At 34.0% G+C, this 16,024-nt stretch overlaps 1 protein-coding gene across 2 annotated transcripts in view; it reads right to left on the bottom strand.

The window, feature by feature from the left end:
* PGR (progesterone receptor) overlaps positions 1–16,024 on the bottom strand; it is a 41,404-nt gene that overhangs the window by 21,070 nt on the left and 4,310 nt on the right. For both annotated transcript variants that reach the window (XM_050333944.1, XM_050333945.1), the window contains exon 3: positions 5,472–5,588. In XM_050333944.1, coding sequence (XP_050189901.1) covers positions 5,472–5,588 — 117 coding nt within the window. The remainder of the gene's footprint in view (positions 1–5,471; positions 5,589–16,024) is intronic.

Consider the following 16,024-nt stretch of genomic DNA (forward strand, 5'->3'; position numbering starts at 1 on the left):
CAGGGGATGAGGGAAAGGTCAACAAATCCTGTAAAACCACTTATAAAACACTTTACTTTCTGAAGATTAATTTCCCTTTCTCAGTATTTGCAATTCTTATTTCCATATTGCAGTGGTATGAACAACTAAATAGAAAGAAAAATACACAGTTGAACTACCTTCCCAAAATAAGCAAAGATACATGTGGTATGGCTATGGAAATATATAGAGCTCTAGGTTGCAACTCTTCAAGTTTCTTTCATGGAAATAGTCCATGTAGCAGTGCACAGTATAGACACAAAAAATCAAAACATCCTTCAGAGGTTCAAAGACAGTAACCCTCAGTAACATATTACCATATTACAAGTTTCAATACAAAGGTAAATCTATGTACAGATGACTACATGTAACACACTCCCTTTAAAGAGATCCTCAAAGGTGATAAAAATCCTGCTAGATCATTAGTTCTGCCAAACAAGTTTGACTTAGAGAAAAAAGGGATAAAAAATGCAATTAAGATACTAATAGTTATGGTTCGATTTATATGACAGTGGGGCAGTAAGAGAGAATGGGGTGATGGCAAAAAAAAAACAAAACAAAAAGCTAAATAATTCTGCTAACAAAAATACAAAAACCCCACGTTTCAACCTTAAAGAAAATAAAGGAGAAGGTTTTGCTCAAAAAAACCCACAGAAATCATGTGGATAGTTTTACCTGTTGAGGTGTTGCATACTTTTAAGAAGAGTAGAAAAAGAGATGCATCAAATTTTACTGGATGAAAGGAAAATCCATGCCTATCAAACTGCTGAACCACTGAGAAACCACATTACAAAATGGCAACATGTAAAAACTACTCTAACAATACAGACGGTGAAAGGTAATAGAAACATAATCATATGCAACTATTTGGCTCAGTTAAAGTTTCTTATATCACATTTTTCTTTGAAAAATTGTACTTTTATTTACAAGTACACAATTAGACATGGATATTTAACGGATCCTGAAGGAAAGGAAATAAAGACTTCTCAATCTCTTACTGCCTTTTCTTTATTTTCGTTGAAAGTAGTGCTGCACTGTCCGAATGCAACCGGAGCACCGAAGAGGCCTTAGGACACAGGAGTAGGGCCTAAACTTTGGCACATCTTAATTCATTCTCAACTGTTTATGAGAGAAATTAAGGGATACTAGTATAGTCAGACTCATCTATTACTTTTCTCCTTGGAAAGTTCCAGTCTTCCAAACTACAAGCTAAATCAGAAAGGATGACCAAAAATGGCTATACGTAAGAACATGTCTATTCCATTTTCATCATGTGCTTCCATATCACAGAAGATATCAAATTTTATGAAAATCCCACATCTCCACTTAGGAAGACCTAGGGTGTACACATCAGAGAATTAAACTGACCTATTCAAAACATTCATTAGTACACAGTTAGTATAACTTCAAGTGAGATTTAAAATTCAAACACGGAGAGATTTCCAATGTAATTTCTAAATATTTTAAATGAAAAACACTATTACTTAAGTATTTTTGATGTACACAGGCATAACTGAAGGCAGAACCAATCCTCTTGTTTTTGAACCAGACAATATTGATAAGATGAACACAAGCTAAAAAGTCAACACCTACTTTTAATAAAAATTAATTTTCTTTTATCCTATTATAAATATGCATGTTTATGCATTTCACATACAAAGAAGTTATACACAAAAGAGCAAAACTTCAATTTAAATTAAAACAACCTTTAAAATCAAGAAGACAAATGGTAAACCAAATTTCTAGAAACACGCTTTACTTGTAGTTTAAATACGAGCGATGAGACCTTCAGTGACACTCATCACGCAATGAAATCAGGGGTCATATTCACACTGACTTAATTGTGGGTTTAATTAGTTTAGTATCAAGTACCCCAGCAATCTTATGCTCATTTCATGACCTGTGGTTAGAATAAAAAAATTTCTGACTAGAGACTCCTTAGTAAAGAACCAAACAAAAAGTTACACCTTCTGTTACAGTTGAACCAAAAAAAAAATAAATTTATTGACAAAAGACCTAGAGCCAACTTCTGTCATAACAAACCTATGCATAGTCCTAAACATGCTGGGAATTTCCCACTAAGTATTGTTTAGGCATGAAGGAAAACAGAGTGAACAATGCATTTGGTAGTTTATAAATAATGATTTCAGGTATTTTCTGCAATAATAGCTTCAGATACTTTTACAGTTCAGAGAACAAGTAAAGAAAGAAACCAAACAGAATGCTTATCGCATGGAAATGTTAGTAGTTAATAAGTACCCATGTTTCCAAGTGACTAAATGTATGAGAATTAATGTCACACAGGTTTGTAGAATTGCTTATGTGTTTATTTCTAATTATGTTGCTTAACAGCCACCAGTAAAGCAACTCCACTTGTTACCGATCTACTGGAGAGGTGACTATTAATAACTCACAGTAAACTTTTCCCATCTACCACAAGGAGACCATGTTAAATTAATAAAAATTCTTAAGGACATAAAGAAGACAACAGAGATTTGGCAATAGCTTAGTTTTTATTTTGCTGTTTCAGAAATATCCAGGTAAGTTCCTGCTATAAGATAAATAAATATCTCCACTTATTTCTATAAATTGTAAAGAACATTAATCTCCTCTGGCAACTATTCATCTTAATACTATAACCAGTCTGTGCATATTTAGACAGTACAAATTCTCTTTGTAATATTGTCATTATTTTGTTTTAAGACAGCCAACCACTCAATTAGTTTCTCAGTACTCACTGTTCCCTTACCCTTGATTACTATAAGTAGCATGTGTGTAGTGTTTGTGTGCTACATGTACCTAGAAAGCATAACAAATAAAATCTACTTAATTTCATCATCAAATATATTATGATTTTCCCCTTACTACATAATTCTGTATTCTAATATCCTTTTAACTACATATACATAGAATCATATACATAATCATATTGAAAATCAGACATTATTGATGGTAGATATTTTATATTAAAAGACCTGTATTTCTAGTAAAAGTCTATCTCACTATCCTTCTCCTTATCCTGTAATCAGGTGAAAAGCATCAATGATTTTTATTCTTGACAGAACACCATGGTCCTTACTGTCAGGTCACTATGCTCTCGCATTTTGTGTAGAAGAACAAGTTGTGTACACCTTAGGGGGGGTGGCTACAAAATAAGGAAACCAACAAAGCAGAAATAATGCATGTGGATTTTAATAAACCCTTTGATCCTACCTCAGAAAATACCACCTGGAAAATTAATTCAAATTTTTCTGCATGTAATCACTGCACTGCAGACTGAAAGCTGAGTGAAACAATGAAGAACACAGCAATTTGGCAATACAGTACAGCTGAACAAGGAATCTGTGATAATCAGCCTGGGAAAACTACCGATTCACTCATAGTAAATAAATGAGTTGAGTATGGGTTTATTCGAGGACCCGACCAAGCTAATTGCTATCCTCTCAGGTAGAAGATAGAAAGGGGATAGATTAATGTCTCCAGTTATGAGGCATAAAACTCAAAGACAACACTTTCACAGAGAATGACAAATAAGATACTATGGAATACATACATACATTGACACTTTCCTTCTATATATTAAGAAAGAAGAAACAGTCCATATAGTAAAATCAGTTACTGAAGCTATTTGTTGCTATTCTATAATTTACTTAAAACTGACTACAATTTATTTTAGAACAATCCGAGGGTTTATTGCTTTGAAATTAGGGTCAAAAAATGGAACTATTGTCCATGTCATATGATATTACACTCTATCTATATGGTTGCCACTGAGTAATGTTTGGTGGAATAACAGTAATTGTAGGAAAGAGCATTACAGTTAACATAATCTTGAGATTTTTTGCTGGTTTGAATTTTAAGTCATTATTTACAAATCACTCTAGTTTTCTTCATTTTTGATCTGCATTTGTGTTTCCTTCTCCTTTCAGTATGAAGCACTGTATTAGGATTGCAACGGTCTCCTCAAAACATGGAAGACAGCTATGACTAGGTATACTTAGAAAAAGGCTAAACAAATAAACTGGCTAGATAGAACAAACTAGCATTAAATACAAAGAAATTAGTCACACTTGCTTAGTAACAGCTGAGAAAAAAAAAAAAGGAAGGGTTTACTCTCTTCATACATGATAATAAAGAACTAAGAATCAGAGCATCTTAATCCTCAGGTTTTGAGGATAATCCAATGAGGACATACATTCTCATCAATCTTGCTAGCAAAAGTGTCCAACTTCTTCCATTTTAAGTATCTACACCCAGAGGAAAACGTATATATTAAAATACTAGTAAAACTAGCATCCATAAATGCATGGAAAATGTAGAATGAAGTCAAGCCTGCTGGCAACTACTCCTATGTCGCATTATTATGCAGAGCAGTGCAGAAGCAAAAGGACTAGACAATGGAAGTGAGTCATTACACACTCTTCTGCTTGTTGAAACTGCTGCCTTTGATACTAAAACACATGGGGTTTAGTTATTGGTGTTATCGAGGCTATCACAAATGAAAATTCAGGTCAGACCGTCACTAAACTCTTGGTTGTGCAAAACTCACAACCAGGAATGAATTTTTAATCTGTATTAATTTACACCCATTAGAATCATAGAATGGTTTGAATTGGAAGGGATCTTTAAAGATCATCTGTAGAACCCCACCCTGAGACAAGCAGGGATATATTTTGGAGATCAGGTTGATCAAACCTTACAAGTTCTCCCAAATTTTAAAAGGCAGGCACTATATCTGCCAAATTCTCTTTTCCTGAGTCTTCATTCTTACTCTGTTTTCCATGGCCTACCATGGACCCCTTGGCTTTCTCCTCTTCCAAAGCTGGGTAAACAATGATTTAGGTTCTGCAGTAATACTGTTTTGAATAATGTTACATAAAAAGAAAAAAAGGCAAATACATTACAGCAAGAATTATTCCAAAGACGGAATTTCCCAGCATCTAGTATGCAAAGTCTGTAGTGTTGGGGCAACCAATGCCTGGCATTCTTCGGTGGAACAGAAGGATTCAATTTTGTTGACATTTACTCAAAACAATTAGAGATCATAACAGAAAAGAGAAGGGGACAGTACTGATCAGTACTGATTCCTGATTTTAGTGTCAATTTCAATCTACTTCTTTTTTACCTAAATAAAACTTTCTGATGCAGAATTATTAATAAATACAAACCAAAGACACAATTCCTGCCCCTTAAGGAAAAATGAGTGTAAGGGTACACAGTAGCACAGAGAGATTGCTACAGAAAGGTGGCAAGGTAGAAAGGCTTCAGGTTTTCCAGAATCAATAAGAAAAATTCTAAGAAATTGTAAACCATTAGGTAATTATTCAAAAAAACCACATTTGAATGTGGTTCTTCCTTTACAGTATCAAAGTAATGTGGTTTTAAGCTCGACAGATTGAAGATAGTGTACTTGACTGCCTATTTTTATAGATCTGATTTGAAAAGTAGCTCACCTCCCAGAACCATACCAGCTTGACAGCACTTCCTCAAGCGACATGCTGGACAGTTCTTCCTACGGATTTTATCGACTATGCAGTCATTTCTTCCAGCACATAAATAGTTGTGCTGTCCTGCAGGCAAAAGAAAAACAGAATTAATACTACACTTCCAAACAGGACTAAATTATTTCTGCTTGTAAATGTCCCAAAAATAACTAAAGATTCAAAAAAGTGTACTTGAGCCATTAAAGGACTCCTTCATGTTATGCTAATTTTTGAATAATCATGTGTTACTATTTGAATATAATAACTCCTTTGGACCATTTAAGAGTGAAACTCCCCATCTATTAAATTCCAAAATACATTAGCAGGCAGCATGAACTACTTAAATTATTGTACTGACAACATTTCTTAAAGTAAATCAAGCATGAGGACAGACCAATTTGTTTCTTTCAGACTTATTTTTCCTTGAAGTTATTGTTCCTGATTTTAAAGAACTTAAGTAAATTTTGCTTGGATTGATGTGGAGTTTCCAACAGAAAACAGAATGAAAATGTTGGGGTGGTGCAATAATAGCCTTTAAGAAGAGTAAATTATTCACTGATGGACAGGCAGTTTTGTGCTAAACCTGATGAAATACCTGCTGACCAGACACAGCCAAAAAGGACAAATAGAAGGCAGCTGTAACTTTGTGGTTTAGGCTAGCTCTTAGTTACTGCTTAATTCTCAAGGACTCTCTTAGAAACAGTCTGTCATTACTGTATTAAAATGGAATCTTGTAAATGAAATTAGCTTTCAGCACAGCAAAAAATTTAATTCATTGATATCCTCTCATTCTTTTGAATACATGCGTCAATGATATTTCCAAATTTCCAAATTTCACTTCAGGAGAATGAAAAAGTATTCTCTAATGCTTTATTGATAATTTCTGTGACTTATTTTAATTCTGAATACATGAATACAGCTAAGTAAGTACATAAGTAAAAAGAAATAAAAGTGAATTTTCACGTATAATTTCAAATTAAGGCCAGGTTTACCCCTTAAGGTTTAATTTTAAAATCCTGCCTATTTGTGCACATCATCCTCTATTCAGTTTCTTAGCAGTACCTACCACGAAAGCATGAAAACAACAAAAACAAAAATATTTTGAGAGCAATAAATTGGATCAAAAACTTAAGAGACAAATCTCAGATGCACCAGTATCATGCATACTTTCTTCATGTAATATTGTTGATATGGACAGACATCTGTACCAAACCTTTTACGTTTTCACTGATTTCTAGATCACTATTACTCTTGAGTTAGACATCTGATGTCACTAGCAGTAAACAAATCCAAGATGGTTATTCTACTCAAACACTGTTATTCAGCCTTCTTTATAACCCTATTCTGCCCTTTCTCTCCACAGAATAAAATGAACAGTAGCTTTTTTCACCAGTAGCTTTTATCCACAGAAGAAAGACAAACTAAAAACTAATCCTCAGATGAAAATAGAGAAGAAACAACATTCTATTCTAACTAAAGAGTTAGTGCTAAAGTATGGGAAACAATACTTGTTTCTGTGCTAACATTTTTTAACATAAATAATTTATTCCTACTCATAATTTTAAGAACAACTTGTTTGGATTTAGTGAAAGAAACCTGATTGTCTTAAATTAATTTTCATAACAATTTCTTTTTCTGTTTTGCTTAGAAAACAATGGGTAAACAAAAACAGTTGCCTCACCCATTGCCTGGCATTTAAAAAGTACTTAGTAATGCAGCAAACAAAAAAAAATTCTCATTTACTTTCTCCCATTAACTCTAATCCTGGATCCCTTCTTACAGGAAACATTACTGAAAGTATCCAAATGAATAAAGATCTGTCTTGCTTTTGGTAGCAGATCAGTAAACAAAGCACTTATTTTGAACATTTCTTCCTTGGGATTATTTGCAGTTTTATCTCGTCTTGCTTTGCCTTTATAAACTGGAAAAGGCATTCAGTCTTTCAATAAGTAACAACAATTCTAAAACTCCATTAGTTTAATTAAAAAGTGTGAAGACTATCTCACCACCGTGGCATTCTGACGCTTTAATCTACATTTAATTTACAAAGGAATGCTTAAGCGTAGGTAAAGTTTTGTTTGTTCTTGTCTGGGGGGGGTTTTCTTTGGTCCCCTGAGAGGGGGGTTTTCTTCTGAACTGCTTTTCCAGGGAATCTGTTGAGTTACAACATGGTCTGAGTCCATATAGCCCATTGCAAGACCAAAAAATGTCTTATGGATTTCCAGTATGACGCTGAATACTTGCTATCAAGTCACAATGCTATAGGCATTTAAGTTGTACTTTTCCCTCCTATAATGACACAGAAAAATGCTGATCCACCAAAGCCAATGCCATATCAGGAAATATTACTCTTTGAGCACCTAATGAACACTGTTTCTACATTCTAGAATTATGTCAGTATTTAGGACTCACTCTTGAGATGAGTATGTGATTTGTGTACTCAGCGTCCAAGTGCATGCTCTAACTACTAAAGGAGGCTAAGGACTGCCTGCTGGAATAGGAAATTATTTGGAAAAACAGAAATTAATACTGATTTATACTGATAACCTGTATTATTAGCCTGTATTATTTACATAATAGCGTTCAAATATTGTGCTCCTAAGATAAAGTATAACAAACCAAGTTACAAAATTTTAAATTTACAGTTATACATTTCAGTTTAGCTAAATCTCTTTAAAAAGTCTTCATAATTTAGGGTTTATCAGTAGAGCCAACTTCTACTTCAATTTAAAATGCACAAATTACTTCATCATCACATTGCAACCCGAAAACTGCTTATTATAAATCCAGGACTGAAAAAAAATTTTCCCATTTGCAAACAAATCAAAAATTAATCACAATTATGAAAACTGCTATTTGATATTCATATGTTGGAAAGTTTCAGACTAGGCAGGATTTAATAATCTCTCTACCCAGTGCATACCATGCAAGAAAAAAATTTGTTACTAGAATTCAGGCACAGTAAAATTTGCTTTGACCTTCAGTAAGTTAATATTATTTCATTCCCATTTGTTTCATAACTGTATTTAAAACTCTAATAATGACTGATGACCTAATCTTTATTATGTCTTCACCTAGTTTATTTCCTCCACAATATTAGTATGAAAAAAAAAAAAGGGCATGAAAAAGCCAAAACCCTGCCAACCCAACCCTCCCATGAGATTGTGGTGACAAAATCTCAGGCACTTCTTGATGGTTACATTAACCACTTCCATGTTTTCAGGACTATTAAAAAACCACAGTCATATCCTGTACCTGAATTACACCTTCATATGTGAGTTTTCCACTTCACTCATTTCAATCCCATCCCTCCCCAACACCTTCCATCCCTAAGTATATTCCAATCATTCTGATTCAGCTGCAACTTATTTGAAAAACATGTAAGCTTCAATTATAAAGTATTTTTCATAGTCTCATTCAAGGATTTTTTTTTATTATCTCAGTCATCTGACTGGATCTCATATCATATAGAACACAGGCTTGAAAGCAAAGGTTGGTATTTGCATTTCTTACAAAAACGTGAACCTAGCAACTTCCTGGCAACTACCACATCCTCAGAAAGCTTCACCCAGTGTTAAGGTTCCTATACATGTTTACTTTTCACCACTTTTTGAAAATGTACATTGAGGGTCTCTCACTCGAGTACACTCCTGAGTTGCAGAGACTTTGCAGATGTGAAAATATGGAAACATAAGGCTTTATCTGCACCTAGGATATCAGATACAGCAGTCAGTTATTTGGGCAAACAAGTACTTTTCTTCTGTGCAAGGTGGTAGTAGTTCAGCACAGATACACTTGCCCAAATAACAAAAACATTGTATAAAATCATCAACTTCTGGAGGATTGTTCTTTGCAGAACATATCATGGTGTTTTATTTAGTCTAGTTTTCGATTTCTGTCTAAAAACTGCAGATATGTATTGCATCTGTTTTCAAATTATTTTACTGCCAAATGTCTCCCAATCTCGACTTTTTGCTTCCTGAATGCTAGCCTCAAGGTTTTGCTCAATAATTTTCTAGCAGTATGTTTTACTTCTTACAGTGTTTTTCAAAAGTACCGATTAAATCAAGAGGTTTAAAAAAAAAAATTCACAAAGGAATTCTGGAAGCCCATAATAAACATGGTTTTAAAATTTAAAAAGTGGAAAATAAGTTCACCTGGGTACCTCATCTAAACATAATGATGCAGATGTAACTTTTTTAGGAAAACTTTGACTTCTGGAAGCTAAGACAATAGACTAGGCTAGTCCTTAGCTTGCCCAAAACCTGACTTGTCAGAGAAAAACAGGGTAATCCTTACCCTGAACATGCTCTGACAAGTCAGGTTTTCCACAACTAAGCAAACAGTCCAACCTAATAAAAGTAGAAGCACAGTTAATCGACTTTTGCCCAGACCTAAATGTAACACTCTTCTATTTACGCTTTTTCAATGTGCAAAACAGCAAATGTGGGTTGAATTTACCTCTCACTATGTGGGTTTGTGAGCTTTGGTCTTGGGCAACTAGGAATCTATACTACAGAGTTTGTAATACTGAAAATACACCCTTCATGTCCTTGTATACTATTGCATGCCATTACAGTCTCCAAGATTTAACATATCTCAAATAATGGTTTTTTAAATCATTTAATACCAATTTCATTTCTGTGGTAATGTTTTCTCTAAAAATAAAAAAGTTGCTGAACAAAACCTTCAGACTCTAACCACCTACCCAAAAAACACATCCTCCAGTAGCTAGTGGGGAACTTGCTCTCCATTTGCCTCTTTTCCCACTGAAGTAAAATTCTCATTTCCCAAGTCTTAAACAGGTGTGCTGACTACTACTCTGTAGTCCATATTGGTGTAAAGATCTGCCATTCATGCAAGTCTGCTTCACAGCAAAGAATTTAGGATTCAGTGGACCAAAGAGGGCAAAGAGTGGATAGCACAGTAACTTATGAATATGTTCCATCCTAGAGTCTAACTGAAATAGTGTGGAATTTCTTTCTTCATAATAACATAGTTCAAAGTGAAAACAATAAAGAATGATGGCATTCCAGGTAATCCAACTGTCTGGTCAGAGCAGCATAGAGAGATGTGCTTTATTCCCTTCAGGCATTTGGAGAGGATGAACATAGCTCCTATATCCTGAGTGAGTGCCCTAACTCATCTAGGTACTCTGCAGTGGGGTTCAAGATTACAACAAATATTGGTAATTCATCTTTGTGAAACTAGTCTTTCATTCCTTTGCCTTACTCACACGTGATGAAAAAAGCATTGAGTAAAAATGTTTTGTTCAAAGAGAATGTAAAACTCCAAAATGTTCATTGCTAAGTTAAACCTGATGTTTTCCCATAATGTGCTTTGCTTTGGTGAAGATATTTACAAGTAAGTTCTGATGTTTGCCAACAAATTTTTGGTATTTTTCCACTCCACTGACTGCTGGTTTTAAGGATGTACTGTTACAGTAATCTGTCAGGTTTTTTTGCTAAATGGACCAAACAAAGTTGACTTCTCTAGAAGGGAAGCACCATCTTCGAATAACCATGTACCTTGCACTATCTTCCTTCTGGTCAACAAACCACTTTCAATGTCTGCAACATCTCTGATTGACTCTTTTGTCCTCTTGTATCCTGATCTGAAAAATCTTCCTGCCTTTTTCTGTGAATCCTGCAATACCATTGTCTTTTTCCTTCCGAAATCAATTCTCCCGAGAGCAACCTGTGCACACTTTTTCATGATATCTACAAAGCAGAACAATTAAATGTGCCTATCCTGTTTTCATTCATTTCTGGACAGAGCTAGAAGTTACAATCCTTGTGTCTTTTAATCTTTTTACATTTCCCTGTCTGTTCCATCACCATTAACAAGAAAAACAAAACAAAACAAAAACCACAGAAAAACAAGATGAAGGAAAATTAAGTAATAATTCACAGAAACTGCAAAATCAGGAATATCGTTTCATACTGATTTTCAGTTGGTTTGACCAAACTGTTTACCACTGTAACAACTTGAAATTCATAAAGTCTTTGAGTCTAAATATGGGAACTGACAACAGTAAACATTTTCCACAGCTAATGCCATTTAGGAAGAGATGGTGGCTTCTACAAGTTGGGACTTTCAGTTCTTTTTATGGGATTCTGTCACAATTGCTCCTCAGTAATAATTTTTAATTAACCACATCACTGATAAAAATATGTAAAATGATGGGAGTGTCAGTATTTTTGTCAGTAAGGGTCTATTTCTTACAAATACAGAACATGGGATGTGACCACAAGACCTACTTTAAAAACACACCAGCTATTTCAGAGGTATATATTATTAAAGTACCATTTGTTCTTCTTTTGATCCCTGAGCATGATATTCTTTTATCAACATAAGCTTTTAGTCATCCCATTATTCTGATTTTACTCGAAGTGTCATAGGACATTGCCATGGTAAGTTTCTTCATATATATTTTCCTTATATTCCTCGACTTGTCCTACAACTGAACTAGTGGGGCAGGGTCACTGGTAATAAAGGTGTATGTGTAATAAAGGTAGAAAAAACCAGAAACATTAGCAGCAGAAAAAAAGCAATGTGCAAAAAAACCACAGGTATTGCTGCCTGTTGGTTGAAAAACCTTAGATTAACTTGATTCCATTTGATTAATTAGATTCTAAAGCATAGACATCCATCAAAACAAGCAGCATACATTGCCTTCTTGGGTACAAGAGCAAAGCAGGCACTTTAGGATGCATTTACCTTGAGTAAATGTCTAAATTTTGGTTCTTTAATAGCCTAGTGCTCTTCAAAGGACATTTAAATAGATTAGCCCAAATACAGATGTTCACATTGTAATGCCTACAGCTAAGTGAAACAAATCTCACATAAAATATTGACTTTGAGGATAAGGGAAGATGCAATCACAACAATAGCACAAGAATAGGGTAATATTCTGCTGGATCTCAATGCCCACATGTAACTCTTTCTATGTTTTAACTGCAAAAGACTCTATGTTGTTGCAATGTCCTCAGAACTGATATTAAGCAGCAGGTTAAATGCAGGAGTTGTGGTTAAGTATAACCAGGAAACCTCTGAAGTGTAGTCATATATCACTATACCATTATTTGCATAATGGCAAATTGTAACATACCATCTGTTAAGTCTTTCCATTTAGTGGTTTCTAAAAAACCACTCCTTACTCATAGTACATCATGAGTACTGTGGAACAGATAAACAGTTTAGGGAAATGGACAACATAAAACATAAATCTATTTTTAACAGATAACAGTTTTACTATAAATACTTACATTTTATATACTTACGTTATATAATTTATAAGTATTTTAATAATTAAGATATTGTATATTTGAAATAATATAATATAATCTATAATAGCTTGTATAGAATACTTAAAAATAAGTTATACTAAGCTAGTATTTTATATGCTTATTTCATTTCTTTTATATACTACATAAACATATTAGCTACTGTGGTGAGATGGGTGGGATTCATGTCACCACGTGCAGACAGCGTACAGGTGAGCATGTGCTCAGCCAACACTCCTTTATACTCAGTGCTGACAAATCATTACTGCAGCACTGTTAGAGTACTGCTATTTTCATCTCAAGTATGTATTAAAAGTCAGTCAGTGAAGTTCTTCCTAAAATTTCTTGTTCCTCTCCATTCACTATAAAGTGAACTTCAGATGAGCAGCTCAGGTTGCTCACATTGTGCACATATGAAATTAGAACAGAGCATTAACAACTCTGAGCAGTCAGGTGCTGGTGCTCTTTAGAGCATGCAGTCTTAAACAACCTAAAATAGCTAGTATTCCACCTGAAAAGATATTTAAGATAATATTGGATACTGTTTCTAAAATACTATATGAAAATTAAACGAAAAAATGTAATAACTGACATTTCTGCAGCTGATTTCTATCAGGAAAACACCAGTAAGTCATGATGAGAGCAGTAGGAAGCCCAGCATTAGCACAAGAGCCAAAGTACCAGAACAAATGCTTCCTTAGCTTGCTCAATCATTGTGCCTCATACAAATCAATTCATCAAATTGATGTTTGTCAAATGGCTGGACAGCAAATATTTTTGAAATCAGAATTATGATGAAGATCTACAATTACGTATCAGTGCAGATTTTCGTCTTTTTCTTTTCATGATGCAAATTCTTTGAACTCACAAAAGTGACATTTTCCACTTGTATTTTAGGATCATCAATAAAGTTATTTTGTATATTTGCATTTGAAAATACACTTAGCTATTGTGTGGTAACATATTTTGGACCCATGTAAAATAAAAGAACTTTAGTAACATTAAATCTGTCATACTGAGTGAAAAGCATTTTTATCTCTCAACTTGCCATATGTATGTTTGTATGTTTTCTATTTCATGAAAATTTCATCACTATAAGGTTTGCAGTACATACTGTACCAAATTCTGATCCCAAGATCCAGCCTGGAAAGTTGGATTAAAAATAAGAAGTCCCTGTGGAGTTATGACATAGATGTTAAAGGTTCCTTTTTCTCCTCATCTTCACAGCCGAGAAGGTCTCAGTGGTGTTGCATTTTTCTTTGTTTTCAAAGAGGATTTTCTACTAGTCGTTAGTCTTTTTTTTTTTTTTTAAAAATACTTGGCATGTTGTGTCATTTTACATTCTTTAGATATGGAAAAGCACAATTGCTTAGACAAGCAATTTTCCTTATGCATAGTATTTCACTACTTACATAGTGAATCATACTCTCATCACAAAACTGCCTACCATAACACTGATAAAATTTAGATAAACTTTATCAGAAAGTTTGTTTGAAGTCATGAACAGCCTTCTTACTGTGTAGGTGTAGTTCATCACCAATTCCTCCACTGTACCTCTCCACACACAGACAGTGAAACCTCTCAAGGAAATCTTACTTTCTGTCAGACGGTATATCAAATTCAGGTCTCAGAGAGAAGTAAATTTCACACTTGGTCAGTTAAATGTTATCTACTACACATGCTTGAACTTGTTCCCTGATGCCATTATCTGCAAAGAGTTGCTACCCTGAGCTTGAAACACCTATTAAAACTAGAAAAATCTGCTGTATAACTATTTGATCAATTTTGAAATAGGTTCCGAGGTTTAAACAAATCAAGAGGTAGTTTCTGACTGACCTGCAGTAATATCATCTGTTCAAGTTGGTCTCAAACTCTTCAGGTTTGGGCAACTGCTTTTCCTTAGACATTGTTAATATAAACTAAGTGCATATAAAAATACAGAAAAAAAAAATGAAAAGTGGGACATTATTATAGAAAAATAACACTTGAAATTTTTCTCAGGATTTTGGCAATTTCAAATTTTCATTAGTAGAACTACTGCAAAGGAAGCACTTTCAACACCAAGGTAAGAATGCAGGCTAGCAAGAAATCATGTGTTAGCAACAGTGTAACTCCAGAATCCCAAAACACTAAACACTGGGTTCCTCTTCAGTGGCATAATTTTACCATGGTGTTCCACAATCTCTTTGATCATTAATATCCTGCACAGTTTTACATGAAGAGTAAGATATTACTAATGACTGTCTGACAATTTACTGCTAAAAAAGTAAGAGTTCATTTCTTAATCTCCATTCTCCTAATGCCCTGTTAGAAATCCTCACACAACTCTGATCCCGTTAAGCTGCATGTGTCTACTAGTTATATTCATATGTATGATTAACTCATAATTAGTATAGAAACATTTCTAGGTTAGCCTACACAGTTTTAAATGATTGTTTAGTCTAAGTATTTTAAATCAGCTTGAGTTTCTTTTCAAAAAGATTAGAGATGGAAAAAACAGAGTTTTCTGGATAACATAACAGTCCATTTCATCCAAACAGAAGTATTTAACCAATACAGTATTGTCCACACACCAGGGAAGGTAAAATAAATGGTGTATGAAAAGGACAATTTCTGTGAAAAAAAAAAATTATTTGAAACAGCCAACACATCTGAAACCACAGAGGTAATTAAGATAAACAAACATTTTTCAACAAATTTAATACTACTATATTATTTACTTTGTTATCTACACACAAAACCTCATAACATACAAGAAAGATCTCAAGATAGAGGAAAAATCCATAAACTAGCAAAAACCAGCTATTCCCAATCATGTTTTAATTTCTCAAATGATCAGTACTGTATGGACATTTTAAGAGAAGTAGAGTTTTGACCATAACTCTTTACTCACAACATGTAATATCTAATTTACATAAGTTATTATTAAAACCCCACATGTCCGTAGTAGCACTAAAATTTAAAAAATTAGTCCATATGGAATCAAGTATCCATCCATAAATGGGATTATTTCAATGCTGGTAATTGTATACTGTGCTTCCATTTAAATAAGAAGTCCATCTCTTTAAGGAGCTCTCTGTAGACGTGCACATTCTACACAAAAACAGGTAGCTGCATTTGTTCATTTTGCCAGTGCCCACACTGCTCATACCTGTCACTCTTCCCATCAGATTCAATAACCTGTTCCTCTTCTGATTACAGTCAGGTTTCTTATGTAGCTGTAAATTCTTTGAATAT

This window comes from Myiozetetes cayanensis, unplaced genomic scaffold (assembly GCF_022539395.1).
Source record: "Myiozetetes cayanensis isolate MyiCay16 unplaced genomic scaffold, myiCay2020 scf5-8, whole genome shotgun sequence".
Classification (NCBI taxonomy): domain Eukaryota; kingdom Metazoa; phylum Chordata; class Aves; order Passeriformes; family Tyrannidae; genus Myiozetetes; species Myiozetetes cayanensis.